This window comes from Panthera pardus, unplaced genomic scaffold, assembly GCF_024362965.1.
Source record: "Panthera pardus isolate Hobbes unplaced genomic scaffold, ASM2436296v1 HiC_scaffold_8, whole genome shotgun sequence".
Lineage (NCBI taxonomy): Eukaryota > Metazoa > Chordata > Mammalia > Carnivora > Felidae > Panthera > Panthera pardus.
This window is the reverse complement of record NW_026527013.1, coordinates 25803198-25819541: the sequence shown is the minus strand read 5'-3', so window position 1 is coordinate 25819541 and position 16344 is coordinate 25803198. Positions and strand designations below refer to the sequence as shown.

Below are 16344 nucleotides of genomic sequence, written 5' to 3'. Positions count from 1 at the left end.
AATAAAAATCATAAGAATGTATACAGAACAATGTTTGTCAACTAGGGTAGATTTGACTGGGTAGTGCAGCAAAATGCTTAGGAGCTTTGGCTGAGTCAGAGATCTGGGTTTAAATCTTTGTTCTGCCACCTATTATTGGCTGTGACACCATTATCATCTCACGGAGCCTCAGAATCCTTACCGGAAAAATGGGAATAATAATAAGACCTGCCTTTTTGGGTTGCTAGGAGGATCAGATGAGATAATGTGTGTAAAAGCATGAAAACCGTGTTGTTGTTTTTTAAAAATGTTTGTTGTGAGTTATTATCCATTGTCTTTTACTCATTTTTCTATTAGAGTATTGTTGTGTGCTTCCTATTTACTTTCACCGTGCTGTTTATACTCAGGGTGCTGAATAAATCCTAATCAGTAGTATCCTACTGGGCCAATAATCAGTAATAATTCAATAGATCAAGTGCCTTCTTGGCATGGGATGCAAAGCGGCTTGGGTTGCCTGGCTGGCTCAGTCCCTAAAGCATGCAACTCTTGATCTCAGGGTTGTGAGTTTGAGCCCCATGTCCAGTGTAGAGATTACTTAAAAATAAAATCTAAACAACAATAAAGCTGCCTGAGACTAGACCCTTGCTAAGAGAGAGTGATCCACAGGTTGCTGTGGAGGCCAACCTGGTGTTTCAGAAAGCACTGCAGATGTTGTGTGAGTGTTGAATGAGTCACAGGCAACCAGGCCAAGAAAGGTGGGTGGGACCTTCGTGGAAGGGAACAGTTAAGTGAAGGGAACAGATCTCTTAATCAGGAGGCGAGAGAGCAGAGAGCGAACTGAAAGCCGGCATTTGAGTTGTAGTAATACTTGCTGGTCTAGTCATGTAACTTCTCAGAATCTCAATTTCCTTATTCGTGAAAAGAAATAAATAATGAAGTCTACCTACTAGTCATGATGTGAAGATTCAGTGGAGTAATGTTTGTAAAGTACTTGCTGGCACATCAACTGGCAGAGTAAGTGTTCAGTAAATGTTAGCCACCGTAATCATTATGTGTAATAATTTTAATACCTTATAGTTATGAACCTTGTCCTACCAAGCATAATTCCTCCCCAGATCGTTGCACTGCGAAGAAGAGTGTCAGGATTCATAAACTACTCTTGAAGAGCTTTAAGGCAAGAATGCCAGGGCGGTATTCACAATTCCAGCTTAAGCACTACGACTCCACGTCTGCGCGTTGGCAAGGGAGAACCAGCTCCGAGCCCAGCTCCCAGGGTCACGTGGGCCATGGCCCCGCCCCGGCCGAGCCCGTCCTCCGCCGCTGCGGCAGCGGCGGCTGCGCCTGCGCGGGGCTGGGCGCGCTCTGCTGCGCGGTCCGCAGTGGAGGCGGCGCGAACAGCAAGGGGGCGGCGGATGGCTCTGCGGGGCCTGGCAGCCTCGGGGCCCAGCTCCCGCGGGCCGTTGGACGAGGCCGTGGCTGCGGCCGAGGAGCGCGGGGCGCCGGCCGTGCTGGCGACGGGAGGCGCGCCGGAGGACGATGAAGAAGATGAGGGCCGCGGCCGGGGCCTGCTGCGCTGGGACGGCTTCTCGGCCTGGCTGCACTGCGTGTGTGTGGTGGGCTTCGACCTGGAGCTGGGCCAAGCCGTGGAGGTGAGGCCCGGCCGCACCTTGCCCCCGCGCCTCGTTCGGGTTCCCGCGCCCGGGCGGCTCCAGCAGGGCGTGTGGCCCACGGGCCGACGGGTCTGGACCCCGGCCGCTGCGCATCCGGGCGTGGCTGGCCGTCCCTCCGCGGGTCGGCCGGGCTGCGGTCCATTGGCAGTTCCCGTGGGAGGATCGTGGGCTGCGGCTAGGGGTGAAAAGTTCTTTCTAGGCCCCTCCTAAATACTTGCCGAGGTTCGTTTTTGTTTGTTTTTAACCCGGTGTCACAGGAGTGACTAAAATGGGTAGCGGCACCCCGAGAAGGCTGCAGGCAGGATGTTGGCGACTTTTTGAAGAAACGAACAATGCCCCTGACATAGGGTGAACTATAATAGCCAAACCTCACACAGCCAACTTTTTTTAGACTCCTAGACGTTTCGGTCATTTCCAGTAACTCTTAATAGTTACTTTAGACCACCCAACTTGAGCCGAAATGCTTATTTCAGCAGGATTTTCTCCATTTCCCCCTTTTGTTCCTCATTTCTATTATTTGTGTTTTTTTTTCCCTTTACTGTTCTTTCTTGATGTTGCTTCTGAAACAGTTGGCTTGAAAGCTACTATCAAGATGAACATAGGGAAAATCCTTTGCTTGTGAATCTGTCAAGTTTTCCATTTATATGTCACCTTATTGAAAGGCCTTCCAGTGTTATTTATTCTTGACATTGTTTAGGATCCCTTTTGTAACATAAGACATTGCTTGTCTTTGTGTACAAGGAAAACGTTATCAGAAGGAGGTATGTTTAGAAAATTTTTGTCTGTTTGTTTTGGTGACGATGGCAGATTTTAAGAAAACATCTCATTCAGACTTTAGTGGCATGAGTTGGCTATGAAAATTGGCCAGGGAGGTTTTTCTTAAAGCAAAGCTACTGCTTTTGTATTCAACCTATCTTCTGTTTTATCATTACACAGTTCAATACACACATTAAGTTTCTGCTAAGATCTAGGCATTATGCTGGTTGCTGGGCATCCAAATATGAACCAAATGCTTCAACCTGTATTAGTAGGTTTAGACTACAATTTAGAGGGGAACCGAGAATTAATCACAGCAGGAGATAGGGCCAAATGCCATGACTGGCACATAGTGGTGTTCCATACATATTTGTTGATAGAATGAGCGGATACATGAGCAATTCTGTATCTTACTATGACAGAAACAACAGTTTCCAAAGACTTCAGAGATTTAGAGGTCATCTATTGTTTACATTGACATGTTAACCTGAAGTTGTATGTGTAGCAAAATACAATTTAACCAGAAAGTGTAGGATTGGGTTATTATAGTTGATTGCATTTTAAAATAGCTAAATGAGATCCTTGTGGACTCTCGTCATTTGGGACATTATTTTTAAGGATTTTTTTTGACCAAATAAGCAACATTTAGCGTAATTGACGTGCTACAAAAATGTGAATTAAAGGACTTATTTTGAATTTCATTTCCAATGGGATATGCTACTCAACAGAGTTTTCTTTAGGTCAGTGGTTCTTTTTGTGCATCCTGGACCTTTTAAAAAATATGAACTCCAGGGGTGCCTGGGTGGCTCAGTCGGTTAAGCATCTGACTTCAGCTCAGGTCATGATCTCACAGTCTGTGGGTTCGAGCCCCATGTCGGGCTCTGTGCTGACAGCTCGGAGCCTGGAGCCTGCTTCAGATTCTGCGTCTCCCTCTCTCTCTGACCCTCCCTCATTCATGCTCTGTCTCTATCTCAAAAATAAATGAACATTAAAAAAATTTTTTTAATTAAAAAAAATATGAACTCCATTACAAAAATGCTTACTGATACAAAATTAGGTATATGCTTCTGTGGACTATCTGGGGGTCATCTGTGGATCTTCTATTTCATTGTCCCCAGATTAAGAATCACTCATTTTATAAAAAAACGTTTTTAATGTTTATTTATTTTTGACAGAGAGAGAGAGACAGTGCGAGTGGGGGAGTGGGAGGGAGAGAGAGACGCACACAATCCGAAGCAGGCTCCAGGCTCTTGAGTTGTCGGCACAGAGCCTGACGCAGAGCTCAAACTCACGAACCACAAGATCATGATGAGAGCCAAAGTTGGACGCTTAACTGACTGAGCCATCCAGGTTACCCAAGAATCACTGATTTTAGAAGGCATAGGATGAGGGTGGGGAAGATTCTCTAATAAAGGATCCAAAGAAAGATAAATACATTAAATGAATTGCAACACAACTTAATTTTGTTTTGTTTTCCTAAGAAATGTAGAATATTGCACCTTGCCACTTTTAAAAGAAGAAAAAGGAACACAAATTAGTAATGAATATAATGAAATAGTTGAGAAATGTAGTTCACTTGTGTATTATGACCATATCCAGGCCAAAAATAGGACAAGAAAGTGAACGTAGAATCATGTTGGAGAAGTGAATATAGTAGTTCCAGCCCTAATTCCTATGATGCACAACCATGAAGACTCAAAAGGGAAATCAATTAAAGAGTAGGTAAAAATTAAAGAATAGGTAAAAACTTAGTCCTAGAAGCAACCTGTGACATCACCATCTTTGAATTGTACAGTTGAAAGAGATGTAAGAATCTGTTGTGCCATGACAGAAAGTACCATTTACAAATGCATAAACAGTGCCACTTAGTTAAGCTTAAATCCTTAACAGAGAGACAACATATATGACATCGATCAAGGACTCAGACTCCAGAGCTGGACTGCCTAGGTTTGAGTCTGTGATTTGGGGCATATTAGCTTGCCTTACACTTCTCTGTTAACAATCTGCATCATGGCATTGCTGTGATAATTAGATAATGTTGGTGAAACATTTGGAACAGTACCTATGACTCAGACCTATGTCAGTGTGTATTTGGGAAGTATTGAAATCCTTTTTTTTTTTTTTTTAATATTTATTTTCAGAGAGAGAGTGGGGGAGAGGGAGGGAGGGAGAGAGAGAGAATCCCAAGCAGGCTCCATGCCAACAGTGCAGAACCTGACACAGGGCTTGATCTCACAAACTGTGAGATGACCTCAGCAGAAAGCAAGAGTCTGATGCTTAACTGACTGAGCCACCCAAGTATCCCCCCCACCTTTTTAATTTTCAATGGAGAGAATCCTTAACTTGATTGTAAACATGAGGCCTTTGAGCCTTAATTTTCTCAGTAGTAATATGAAGTTGAGGAAGTAGAATCAGTACTTTTATTTTAAAGCAGGGAAACTTTTTTCCCTGTATAAATAAAAATCTAATATAGGACCTCAGTGGCTTACTTGGTTGAGATGGGGCCTATGTTGTGTATATTTGGTTGCAGACAGCAGAAACTAAGCTATAGCTCAAGCAGAAAAGGAAGTTGCTGTAAGGCAACATTTTCCAACGTCTCCAAGGTACAAACCTAGTGGGGCTTCATGAAATGGCTGAGCCTGGAACTGGGAAGCCTCTGACTTATGCTCTTGTTTTATGGGATTTGTTCATAAATCCCATATTTGGGATAATGCTCCCTGCAGCTTCTATCCTCTGCTTCTATAATCTTTATGGTGGACAAGTTGTGCTTTTCAGCCACTTTAATGAAGAGACACACCAGAGGAATGTACTCAGGCCTGGTTTGGGGCAAACAATGAGCTGAAGACCTGTGTGGTTAGGGGAGTGGTCCATGTTGCATAAAATGTCTGTTAGGTCCTATTCTCAAGTAAAGGGGACAGGGAAGGGTATCTTTTAAGTTGGAAAGAGACTGTAAAATGTGTTGACTATAGGAGGTATGCTCAGCTTCTTCCTTTTCCCCTGAAGTGGCCCTGAAACATCACCACAGAATCCCAGTGTCCTCTGGAACAAGGTTTGAAATCCTCTGGATTTTATATACTTTATATCACTTCTAGCTCTGAAATTACCTGATTATGTAGTAAAGCCTTAATTATCTGAATCCAGAATTGCCTCATTTATTCAGAATTTTTCCCTGATTGAGTAATAATATGCTCATTGTTGAAAACTTGGCAAGAAAGAAAATTATGAACACTAGAAGCATCACTCATAATTATATTGAGAAACAAGTGCTATTAATATTTGACATTTTTGTTAATGCTTTTTCTTCTTTACGTAATTTCATATCTGTCAAGAATTAATTTGTTAGGAACAGAAACTCTCTCAAAAAAGTTTAAGAAAAATGATTGTAAGGAGTCTCTTGGAACCCAGTTGCTGGAAGGGGAACGAACCTCCTGGGATCTGGAAAGCCCTAGGCTTTTTTGTCTTTGTTTCTTGGGAGCTGTGTGGTCTTTTGTCTCTGCTTCTCTTTGCAATTCTGTTCCATTTTCCGTGCTGAGGCTGGTTTCTCCTGCAAGGGTCTCAGTTTCTGCTCCCCCATTTCTCTTGACTTTGGACTATTGTAGTTCTGATTTTGGCCAAATTTTTCTTTTGTATTCTGGAACCAGACTGAAGCTTAATATAAATACGGAGTATCTGATTGGCTCAGCATGGGTCAGATGCTCCCTTTTGTTCATTCAGCTGTGTTAGGAGACAGGGTTTCTGTAACAGCAGTGACCACTTAGGCTCACCCTTGTAAAAGGAGGAGGGGACAATTTCCAAAGCATGGGCTGGACAGTAGTCCCCCAAACAGGTCTACTGCAAGAGTCTGCTTTTATTGATAAACATTCTCATAAATGATTTGCCAGATCATTAAAGACTCTTCATAAATACAATTTTATGAACCATAATTTATTTAACCATTTTCCTTAATTTGGATATTTAATAGTTTCTTTTTTCTTCACACTGTAGAAAGCTACGTATTGCCTGTACATACATCTTAGAGATGTTTTGCATTTTTGAGAGCCTTTAAATCATGTGAACTTCTAGAATGTCCTAGGAAGTTGCATTTCTATAATTTGAAGTCACTTCCTCAAGCTCTCTAGTTTCTGATTTTATAAGAATTGAGGTATCCTTGGTGGTTTTCCCCTCTTGAAGTCTTTACCTATGAACTCTTTGGACAATTTTAAACTAGTGAAAAGAGCACAAGCTTTGGGGTTTTGAACATCTGCTAGTTGCTGATTTTTGGCCAGTTTCTTCAATTTAAGTGGAAAAATAATACCCAAGAGTGTTGTTGGAAATACGAAGAGAGATAATGCATGTAAGAATTAATGCCTGTCATTTAATGCATGCCCAAATGTTGATCCCTTTTTATAGTTAGTGTCCTTGCATATTCAATAATCAGTGTAGGACTATTTTTGGCTGTTCTCTCACACCTCTTATTTTGCCTTAAATTGATTTAAAAAAGAAAACCTCATGGTTTTGGATGTGTATCACAAGTATTTAAAGCACTTTGTAGGGGGGCACCAGGCTGGCTTAGCTGAAGAGCATGCAACTCTTTTTTTTTTTTTTTTTTTTAATTTTGTAAATTAAGTTTATTGTTTTGAGAGAGAGAGAGAGAGAGTGCATGCATGCATGGGAGCACAAGCTGGGAAGGGGCAGAGAGGAGAGACAGAATCCCAAGCAGGCTCTGCACCATCAGTCCAGAGCCCAATGCGCGGCTTCAATTCATGAACTGTGAGATCATGACCTGAGCTGAAATCAAGAGTTAATTGCTCAACTGACTGAGCCACCCAGGAACCCCAATCTTTTTTTAAAGATTAAAAAAAATGTTTATTTACTTTTGAGAGAGCACAAATAGGGGTGGGTCAGAGAGAGGGGGACAAAAGATCTGAAGTGGGCTCTGCACTGATAGCAGCAAACCTGATGTGAGGCTCGAACTCTCGAACTCACAAACCACGAGATCATGACCTGAGCTGAAGTTGGATGCTCAGCCAACTGAGCCACCCAGGTGCCCCCTGCACCAAATTTTTAAAAAAACACATTGAAGATAAAGCTCTGCTCTGGAGTGAAGGCAAACTTCTATGTCATTTTTTTTTTAAAGCAGTGGAAGAATTGACTCCCCTTTCTTTTTCACTTCTGCTTTTTTGAGTTATTCCCCTTTATGCCTTAGCAAGGTGGAGCCAGAAGTAGTCACCATAGTTTACTTTATCCTAGCAAAGTTTCTTGTTTATTTTTGTGAGAAGAGTGAAAGGCAGTTGTGTGAAGGGTTGTTTCCTTTCTTTCCCTCTTAAACTGGGTGTTCCATAACCTCAGTATTTGATCCTCAGCAAGTTTACTGTTTTAATAAAAATGGGTGTTACATTTAATTGTATGTTGCTGGACCGTCTCATTGAACTGTCTATTCATCAGATATTGGGCAACTACCACATCCAGACACCATTGTGTTCTGGAGATAAAACCTTGATCAACCCTCCCTCAACTAGCTTACAGTGTATCATGGATAGTAGGCCATTAAACAGTGAGGGTTATAATAGGATGGTTTTCAGGTACCAACAATGGCCTGTACATTTCCTTGTGAACTTGTAGCACTTCATAGTAGCTTGATGTAGGTCTCTGGTTTGAGAGTTAAAGCTTTAGTGGCCTCCTGAGCTTAGGCTCCCAGATTTTACAGAGGCTTCTTCAGTGTTACTAAGCTCTGGTTCTGTTATGAAATTGTAGAATTTCAATATGGAGATTATCTGGGATGTTCCCATGCCATCTAGTCCATTCACAAGTACTTGGTGATGAATGATGTGAAACATGAACAATTGTATCTAACTTTACTCTTATTAGAGAGAAATGCTTCACTGTCTATTCCATGGGCAAACTGATCACATTCCCAGTAACATAGTTTAGGTCTTGAATGAGCTGGAATCTTAGACTTAGGTCCATCCTGTTTTGATACTGTGATGTCAGGCCATTTTTTCTACTTTTTAAAATAAGTAAACATTTTTTATTGCAGTATAACATACATGTAGGAAAGCATATAAATCCTAAGTTCTGTGAATTTACATTAAGTGAGCATACCATTCACTACCATAGAGATCAAGAAATAGAAATATTATCACTGCCCCAGAAATTTCCCTTATGTCCTCTTTCAGTCATGATCTATTGCCGCTCCCCCCCACCCTGCTCCAGACCCTGGCAACCACTAATCTACTTTCTGTCTCTCTGGATTCTCCTATTCTGTACATTTCATATGCATGGAATCACAACCTATGGCATTTTTTTGTCTGGCTTCTTTCACTTAGTATAATTTTTTCAAGGTTCATCCATGTTGTAGTATATATCAGTATTTCATTCCTTTTATGGCTGAATTTTCTATCATTTTTTGAATTTTATATCAGTATATGGAAATATAACATTTGGTTTATCCATTCATCATTCAATGGAAATTTGGATTTTTTTCCAGTTTTGGCTATTATAAATAATGCTGCTATGAATATTCACTTGTAAGTTTTTGTATGAACATATGCTTTCACTTGTCTTAGAGTGAAGTGAAATTGTTGTGTCATAAAGTAACTCTCTATGTTTACTTTTTTTGAGAAACTACTAAACTGTTTTCCAGGGTGACTGTATTTTCACATTTCCATTAGTAATGTGTGAGGGTTCTAATTTCTCCATATCTTGTAAGCACTTGTTACTGTCTGTCTGTGATTACAGCCATCCTAGTGGATTTGAGGTGGTATCTTATTTTAATTTTATTTGCATTTCCCTGATGACTAATGGTGTCGAGTGGCCTTTTATGTGCTTATTGGCCATTTGTATATCTTTTTGGAGAAATGTCTAATTAGATCCTTTATCCATTTAAAAAATTGGGTTATTTGACTTTTTTGTTGAATTGTAAGAATTCTTTATACAGTCTGTATATTAGATCCTTATCAGATACATGTTTGCAAGTAGTTCCTTCCGTTTTGAGGGTTGTCTTCACTTTCTTGGTAGTGTTCTTTGAAGCACAAAAGTTTTTTAGTTTTTGTTTTGTTTTTTATGTTTTAGTTCTCTATTTTTATTCATTCATTCATTCATTCATTCATTTAGAGAGAGCACATGCATGTGAGAGAGGAAGGGGCAGAGGGAGAGATTGAAAGAAAGAATCTTAAGCAGGCTCCACGCCCAGCACGGAGCCCATTATAGGGCTCAGTCTCATGACTGTGAAATTGTGACCTGAGCCAAAATCAAGTGTTGGATGCTTAACTGACTGAGCCACCCAGGTGCCCTGAAGCACAAAAGTTTTAAATTTTGATGAAGTCCACTTTATGTTTCTTTGGTTGCTTATGCTTTTGTTATATCTGAGAAACCATTGGCTAATGCACAGTCATAAAGATTTATTCCTATGTGTTCTTCTAAGACTTTTGTAGTTTTTGGGTGCTTGGGTGGCTCAGTCGGTTAAGCATCTGACTCTTGGTTTCAGCTCAGGTCATAATCTCGTGGTTTGTTAGATCAAGCCCCATGTCGTTGAGCTGAAGGTGTGGAGCCTGCTTTGGATTCTCTCCTCCTCTGTGCCACTCCCCCACTCCTGTGAACTTTCAAAATAAATAAACATTAAAAAAAAAAACTTGTAGTTTTAACTTTTACACTTAGGTCTTTAGTCCACTTTGGGTTACTTTTTATATATGATATGAAGTAGAGATGTTACTTTTTTAACCTTATTTTGATACATTTTTTGGCTTACATAGTTAGAAAAGTCATTCATTTAGCTTTGTCAAAAGTTAACATTTTATATAAACATAGTACAATAATCCAAAACAAGAATAGATATTGGTATGATACTATTTACTAGACCACAGAGTTTATTGGGATTCACCAGTTTTTCTACTAATGTGCTTTTTCTGTTTCAAGATCCAATCCAGTTTCTACGTTGCATGTAGATATCATATCTCCATAGTCCTCTTCAATCTGTGGAAGTTCCTCAATCTTTTCTTGTATTTCATGTCCTTGATACTTTGGAAGAATACTGTTCATATATTTTGTAGTATGCCTTTCAATTTTGTTTTTTCTGGTGTGTTATCATAATTAGCCTGAGGTTATGAATTACTGGGAAGAATACCCCAGATATGACGCGTCCTTCTCAGTACATCATATTAGGGAGTACAGGATGTTAAAATTAAAATGTTGCATTATTGGTGATTTAAACCTTGATCACTTGGTTAAGATGATGTCTCCCAGGCTAATACACTATAAAGTTACTATTTTTCTCTTTGTAATTAATAAGTAAGTGTTTATTTTGTTAGAGACTGAGACTGTGCAGTATCTTGTTTTCCATACTTTGCCTGCTAATTTAGCATCCATAAGTGTATCTTACCTGCAGCAATTATTCTGGTGTTCTAATAGTGATTTTTCATTTTCCTCACTCCTTTTGTATTTATTAGTTAGAATTCTTTTATAAGGAAAAGTTGTCCCTTCTTGCTCATCCATCCACCTATCTATATCAATGGGAACTCAAGGATACTTATTATTTGGGTTATAATCTAGTACTATCATTATTTACTTTATTAACCAAATCATTACAAATTTGAACATTGGTGCCTTTTTAGGTTGGCTCCTATGTCCTTTAGACATGCCCCCCCCCCCCACCCCCACCCTCCTTTTGAGCACTTCCTTTCTGGCATCACAAGATGCCCCATGCTCATCTTGCGTTTTTCCTGTGCTAGCCCTGTAATCAGCTACCTCCCTAAGAAGCCCTGATTCTTTTTTATTGCAGAACAGTATTTAACAATCAACATCTCGGTGTTAGGTGTACTCACTGCTGCTGAGGTGTCATTGCTTTATTTTTTCACATTAAAAGGCCTTTTAAAGGAGACATTATATAGTGTTTAATAGATCTTAAACTATTTTCCAGCCAGTTTTTAAAAATTACATGAAAAAGGTAGACTTGTTTTTTGCTTGTAAGCAGTTTCCGTTTCGGTTTTGAATAAATGTTATTGTCTAATATTGAAGACATAATTTTTTTTAAAGATTTTATTTTACATAATCTCTGCACCCAACGCGGGGCTCATACTTACAACCCCGAGATCAAGAGTTACATGCTCCACCATCCGAGCCGGTCAGGTGCCTCTGAAGACATAACTTTTTTTTTTTTTTTAATGTTTATTTATTTTTGACAGAGAGACAAAGAGCATGAGCAGGGGAGGGGCAGAGAGGGAGGGAGACACAGAATCTGAAGCAGGCTCCAGGCTCTGAGCTGTCAGCACAGAGCCCAATGCGGGGCTTGAACCCACAAACCGTGAGGTCATGACCTGAGCCAGAGTCGGACACTCAACCAACTGAGCCACCCAGGTGCCCCTGAAGACATAACTCTTACTGAGTTTAGAATTGATCCTCTTTTTAAGGTTTTGGTGATGTTTGTATGTGAATTAATGTTTATGTAGGAGGTCAAGGCAGGCCTGGGATGGCCTAGGATGTAATCTCTACCAGGCCTGAGATGCTAGGTAGGATTGTGAAATGGAGATAGATACTGAGTGACATGGCAACAGGCAGACGCCTGTTCACAGATCACTGAGATTCATGGCAGGCATGAATTTTTCCCATGTCCAAGTGTTACTAGCAATAAGTTAACTGGTGTTCCTAATTTTCTTTCTCCTGGGACCATAATTACTCCCACACTGATATGGGAATGTCATCCCCATTAGGGTGTGCAGGGGCAAGTGGCAGATAGATATACCTTTGAAGAGAATAACCTGATTTAAAACATTTTGTAATACTATTTTCCAGTATATATATTAATATTTTTTCTGGGGTGCATTTTTCCTATTACATCATGATGTGAAATATTTATGCTATACCATCATTTTTAGGCCTTAGTAATTATATCAAATAAAATTTATGTTTTTCTTGGCTTATTACCTGGCCACCTCTCCCTTATTTCTTATAACATGGAAGATCTTAACATAGGTAACAGAACCAGGGTGACATTAGCTGATGCTCTCTGTCCCCCTTTGATGCCTCCCAGGAATGCCAGTGGCCTGGGGGACAGAGATGCCTGGACTTGAGCTGTGGAGAGAGGAAACTTCAAGAGAGAGGCGTCTCCAGGTACTGGGGCCAATCCACAGTTGATTAATGCCTGTATAGTTATCAGGAGCTAACTGACTAACATTGATTGCCCAAGCTTATATTTATACTTTTTTTTTTTTTTTTTTTTTTTTTTTTTTTACAAGATAAAGTATGTACAAGGATAATCTAGTAACTGTGGCAATTAGTTTGAGATACTCAAACTGTGGCAGTTTGAGATACTTGGCAATGGTTACTTTTCTTGATTTTTATGGAGTTTAATTGAGGTTTTAAAATTAAATTTTTTTTCTATATTTTGATCTTAAGTACATAGTAGACATTGGAAACCTGTAGCATATAAACATGCATTATTTTTTTTGAATATCATATCTATTCCAATATGATATAACACTGGGTAGTCGTAACAGAATACATTAAAATGAAATTCTAGAATATTTGACTAGTACAGTCAGAGTTTTTAAAAGGTATACTTGATAGTTTATGTAGTTCTTACATCTTTTTAGTTTACTTAAATATATATAGCATACATAAGCCCCTGAAATACGCATACACACACAGAGATATATACACACATGTATATTTAAGGTACTCATATATATGGGTAAAACATACCAAAATTTTTTCTATATTGTCATGATGGTGTTTTAAACCATAGGAAACCAAAGTCCTAAGAAACCACTATGTATATTTGCTTTTGCATTTATATTTTAATTGCAGGAAATAAAAATCTGAAGGGCACTCACATAAAACTGAGTTTAAAGTCTAAGATAAAGCTATTATGGACCACTAAATTTACCAGTATGATAACTCTGGTATAATTTATATGTAATGAGATTTTCATAAAATAGGGCTAACTTGGTTATAAGTTTGCCATTTCTGCTTTAAAAGTAACGAGCAAAATGGTTTCAGGGTTAAGCAAGGGAGATGTATGTATGCATAAAAAAGAAGTACAAATTAAATACTAGGTTGTTGGATGGAACTAATTTGAAGGTATATCCACTGGTTGAAGAAATATATTTTTAGTGTTTACTATGCAGCAGAGACTGTTCTAGGTGTAAAGATAGAGTTGTGAACAAAACAGACCAGATTCTTGCCTTCATGAATTATGGAGACAGGGGTTAAATCAGATTGGTCAAAATGTGGGATACAAAGCAGAGTATGTAGAGAGAAATATTGGCTTTGGTATCATTCTCTATCCAGGAATGGTGCGTGGTTTTCATGTAGTATACCAGCTCTCTAGACCCTTCCCTTAACCCTGGATTGAGAAGGATTATATGCCACATTCTTGCTAGGGGGGAAAGAGGGCTGTGATTGCATACAACGATCGCTTCTAGGCATGGAGTGAAGAATGGTGGCTTGTGTACTTTGGAATCAGGCCTAAATTCAGCCCCTACCTCTGGCACTTAGTAAACAAGTAAATTTTAGAAGAGTTATTTTAACTGCTATGAACTTGTCTCTTCTTCTGTAAAGATAGGCAGAATTGACAGAATTATTGTGAAAATTAAAAACTCTGGAAGATACTCATATAATACTGGTTCTCCCCATCTTTTTTCTTACCTTAGTTTTCTTATATCTACAGTGGGGATACTGGGCTTGTCTGTTATTGTGAGAACTAAATCAGTGAAGTAAATATGTGAAATCACTTTAATATGGTTTATAATGTGATATCTGGAAATGGATGTTTTATCTGAAAATGGAAGATTTTTAGGCTTTTGGGCGGCAGCTGGGGAATGGAAGAATTCATGAATTCTTCCAGAAGTGGGAAGTCTTGGATCCCCACATTAGCAGCCCAACATTAACATAATTTACTCTGTGTTGTTTTCTCTTCTTTTTGTTATCAGCCACTAGCTAACCTGCTGCTCCTAATCTCATCTCTTCACATTCCCAAGAGAGTCTGAATAGGCCCACTTGAGCACTGGTGTTCTTTTGGGCAGAATTTTCACACCCAGCCACATCTAGGCAGTTGATTGGCCTGTAGAGTTGTTCTTGGATCTGGTGTTCACTAGTGCTTATTCTGACAGTAGCTGTTTTGGCTTATTCTTGCTTGCTTTGCAGTGGCTATAGGGCAGGAGTTTCCCTCAGAAGGTGGCTGTGATCACTGCAGACACTAAACTGACCTATCCTAAGAAATGCAATGATTATTTAAAGGGATTGAAGGAAATTAGGATAGACTTTATGGTGGGAGATGGTCTTTGAGATTTCTTAAACTATGGATTATTATTTTCTCCTTTCATTTTTCTTTGGTATCTGGTGATTTGCAGTACTTCTTGGAATTGATTGAAAATCATTACTTCTTGAAGTCGTTACCAGCTGATAGATCCAATTCTTTTTAGATTTTAGGCTTCCAAAGAAAAGACTCAGTAAGCTTTGAGTTATTAGTAATTCAGTTGGTAAATTCTTCTTTTTTTAAAAAAAAAATTTTAATGTTTATTTATTTTTGAGAGCGAGAGAGACAGAGCATGAGTATGGGAGGGGCAGAGGGAGAGGGAGACACAGAATCCAAAGCAGGCTCCAGGCTCCGAGCTGTCAGCACAGAACCCGACGCGGGGCTCGAACTCACGAACTGTGACATCATGACCTGAGCTGAAGTCAGACACTTAACCAACTGAGCCATCCAGTTGCCCCTAAATTATTCTTGATAACCCAAGACTTCACCAATCTGTTAGAGATAACTTTGACTCAGAACTTTTTTTTTTCCCTAGTGTAAATCCTACTCAATTCTCCCAAGCTTCTTTCATGTTTCATTATTGGAGTTTGTGAACTATTTCTTTAATGTTTATTTATTTATTTTGAGAGAGAGAGTGAGAGCAAGCAGAAGAGGGGCAAAAAGAGGGCAAGAGAGAATCCCAAGCAGGCTTTGCACTTTCAGCACAGAGCCCGATGTGAGACGCTTGATCTCATGAAGTGTGAGATCATGACCTGAGCCAAAATCAAGGTTTGGACGCTTAACCGACTGAGCCATCCAGGTGCCCCTGGTGAACTATGTCTTAAAACTATTTGACCATAGCCAACTAGTAATAGAAGTACCTGCTAATGTTTATAATATACACTCAATATATTTGTCTAACAAAATTTAATTCTTTTTCTTCCAGGTAATTTATCCTCAACATTCCAAACTTACTGATAAGGAAGTAAGTAACAATGTTGCTCTGTATAGTCTACTGTGGTGTTTCTGTTTGTTTTTATTGGTGTATGTGTATCAACATATATAGCTTTTGTTTTCTTTTTCAGAAAACCAATATTTGCTATTTGTCTTTTCCAGATTCAAATTCAGGTAACTATTTTTCATGTGGTGTTTTTGTTGAATTTTATACTGAGAATATTGATTATACTCTTAATATATGAAAATGGATTGAAATAGAATTTTAGAATGCAAACTCAGTTTCAGCCTAGCAAGTCAGTGATTGTGATTCTTAGTTTTGCGATGCCAGCCATGTCTTTTTTGATTTTAGTTGGTTCAATTGTTAAAATAACTGTTATGGGGGCGCCTGGGTGGCTTAGTCGGTTGGGCGTCCGACTTCAGCTCAGGTCATGATCTCGCGGCCTGTGAGTTCGAGCCCCGCGTCGGGCTCTGTGCTGACAGCTCAGAGCCTGGAGCCTGTTTTGGATTCTGTGTCTTCCTCTCTCTCTCTGACCCTCCCCCGTTCATGTTCTGTCTCTCCCTGTCTCAAAAATAAATAAGCATTAAAAATTTTTTTTAAAAAATTATAAAAAATAAAATAACTGTTATGTTGTAATGAGGTAAAACATCAAGGAGCAATAAACTGTTGAAATAGTGAAAAGAGTGAATACCAGCAACGTTGGTATGTTTGGGGATTTATAGTAAGTGGTTTACTTTCAGTTTGGGATTTGAAAGCTTACCAAGAACTGTAAAAGC

The 16344-nt window shown here is 39.4% G+C and overlaps 1 protein-coding gene across 4 annotated transcripts in view; it reads left to right on the top strand.

Annotated features, from left to right (window-relative positions):
• The first annotated feature begins 1322 nt into the window (after positions 1–1322).
• Positions 1323–16344, top strand: part of DENND6A (DENN domain containing 6A) — a 64768-nt gene continuing 49746 nt past the window's right edge. For 2 of the 4 annotated variants that reach the window (XM_053898586.1, XM_053898584.1), the window contains exons 1-3: positions 1324–1628; positions 15560–15598; positions 15699–15741. In XM_053898586.1, the coding sequence (XP_053754561.1) occupies positions 1392–1628; positions 15560–15598; positions 15699–15741 (319 nt within the window). In that variant the 5' untranslated portion in view covers positions 1324–1391. Of the gene's footprint in view, positions 1629–12408; positions 12489–15559; positions 15599–15698; positions 15742–16344 lie in introns of all 4 variants that reach the window. The other 2 variants (XM_053898587.1, XM_053898585.1) reach the window with 2 other exon arrangements.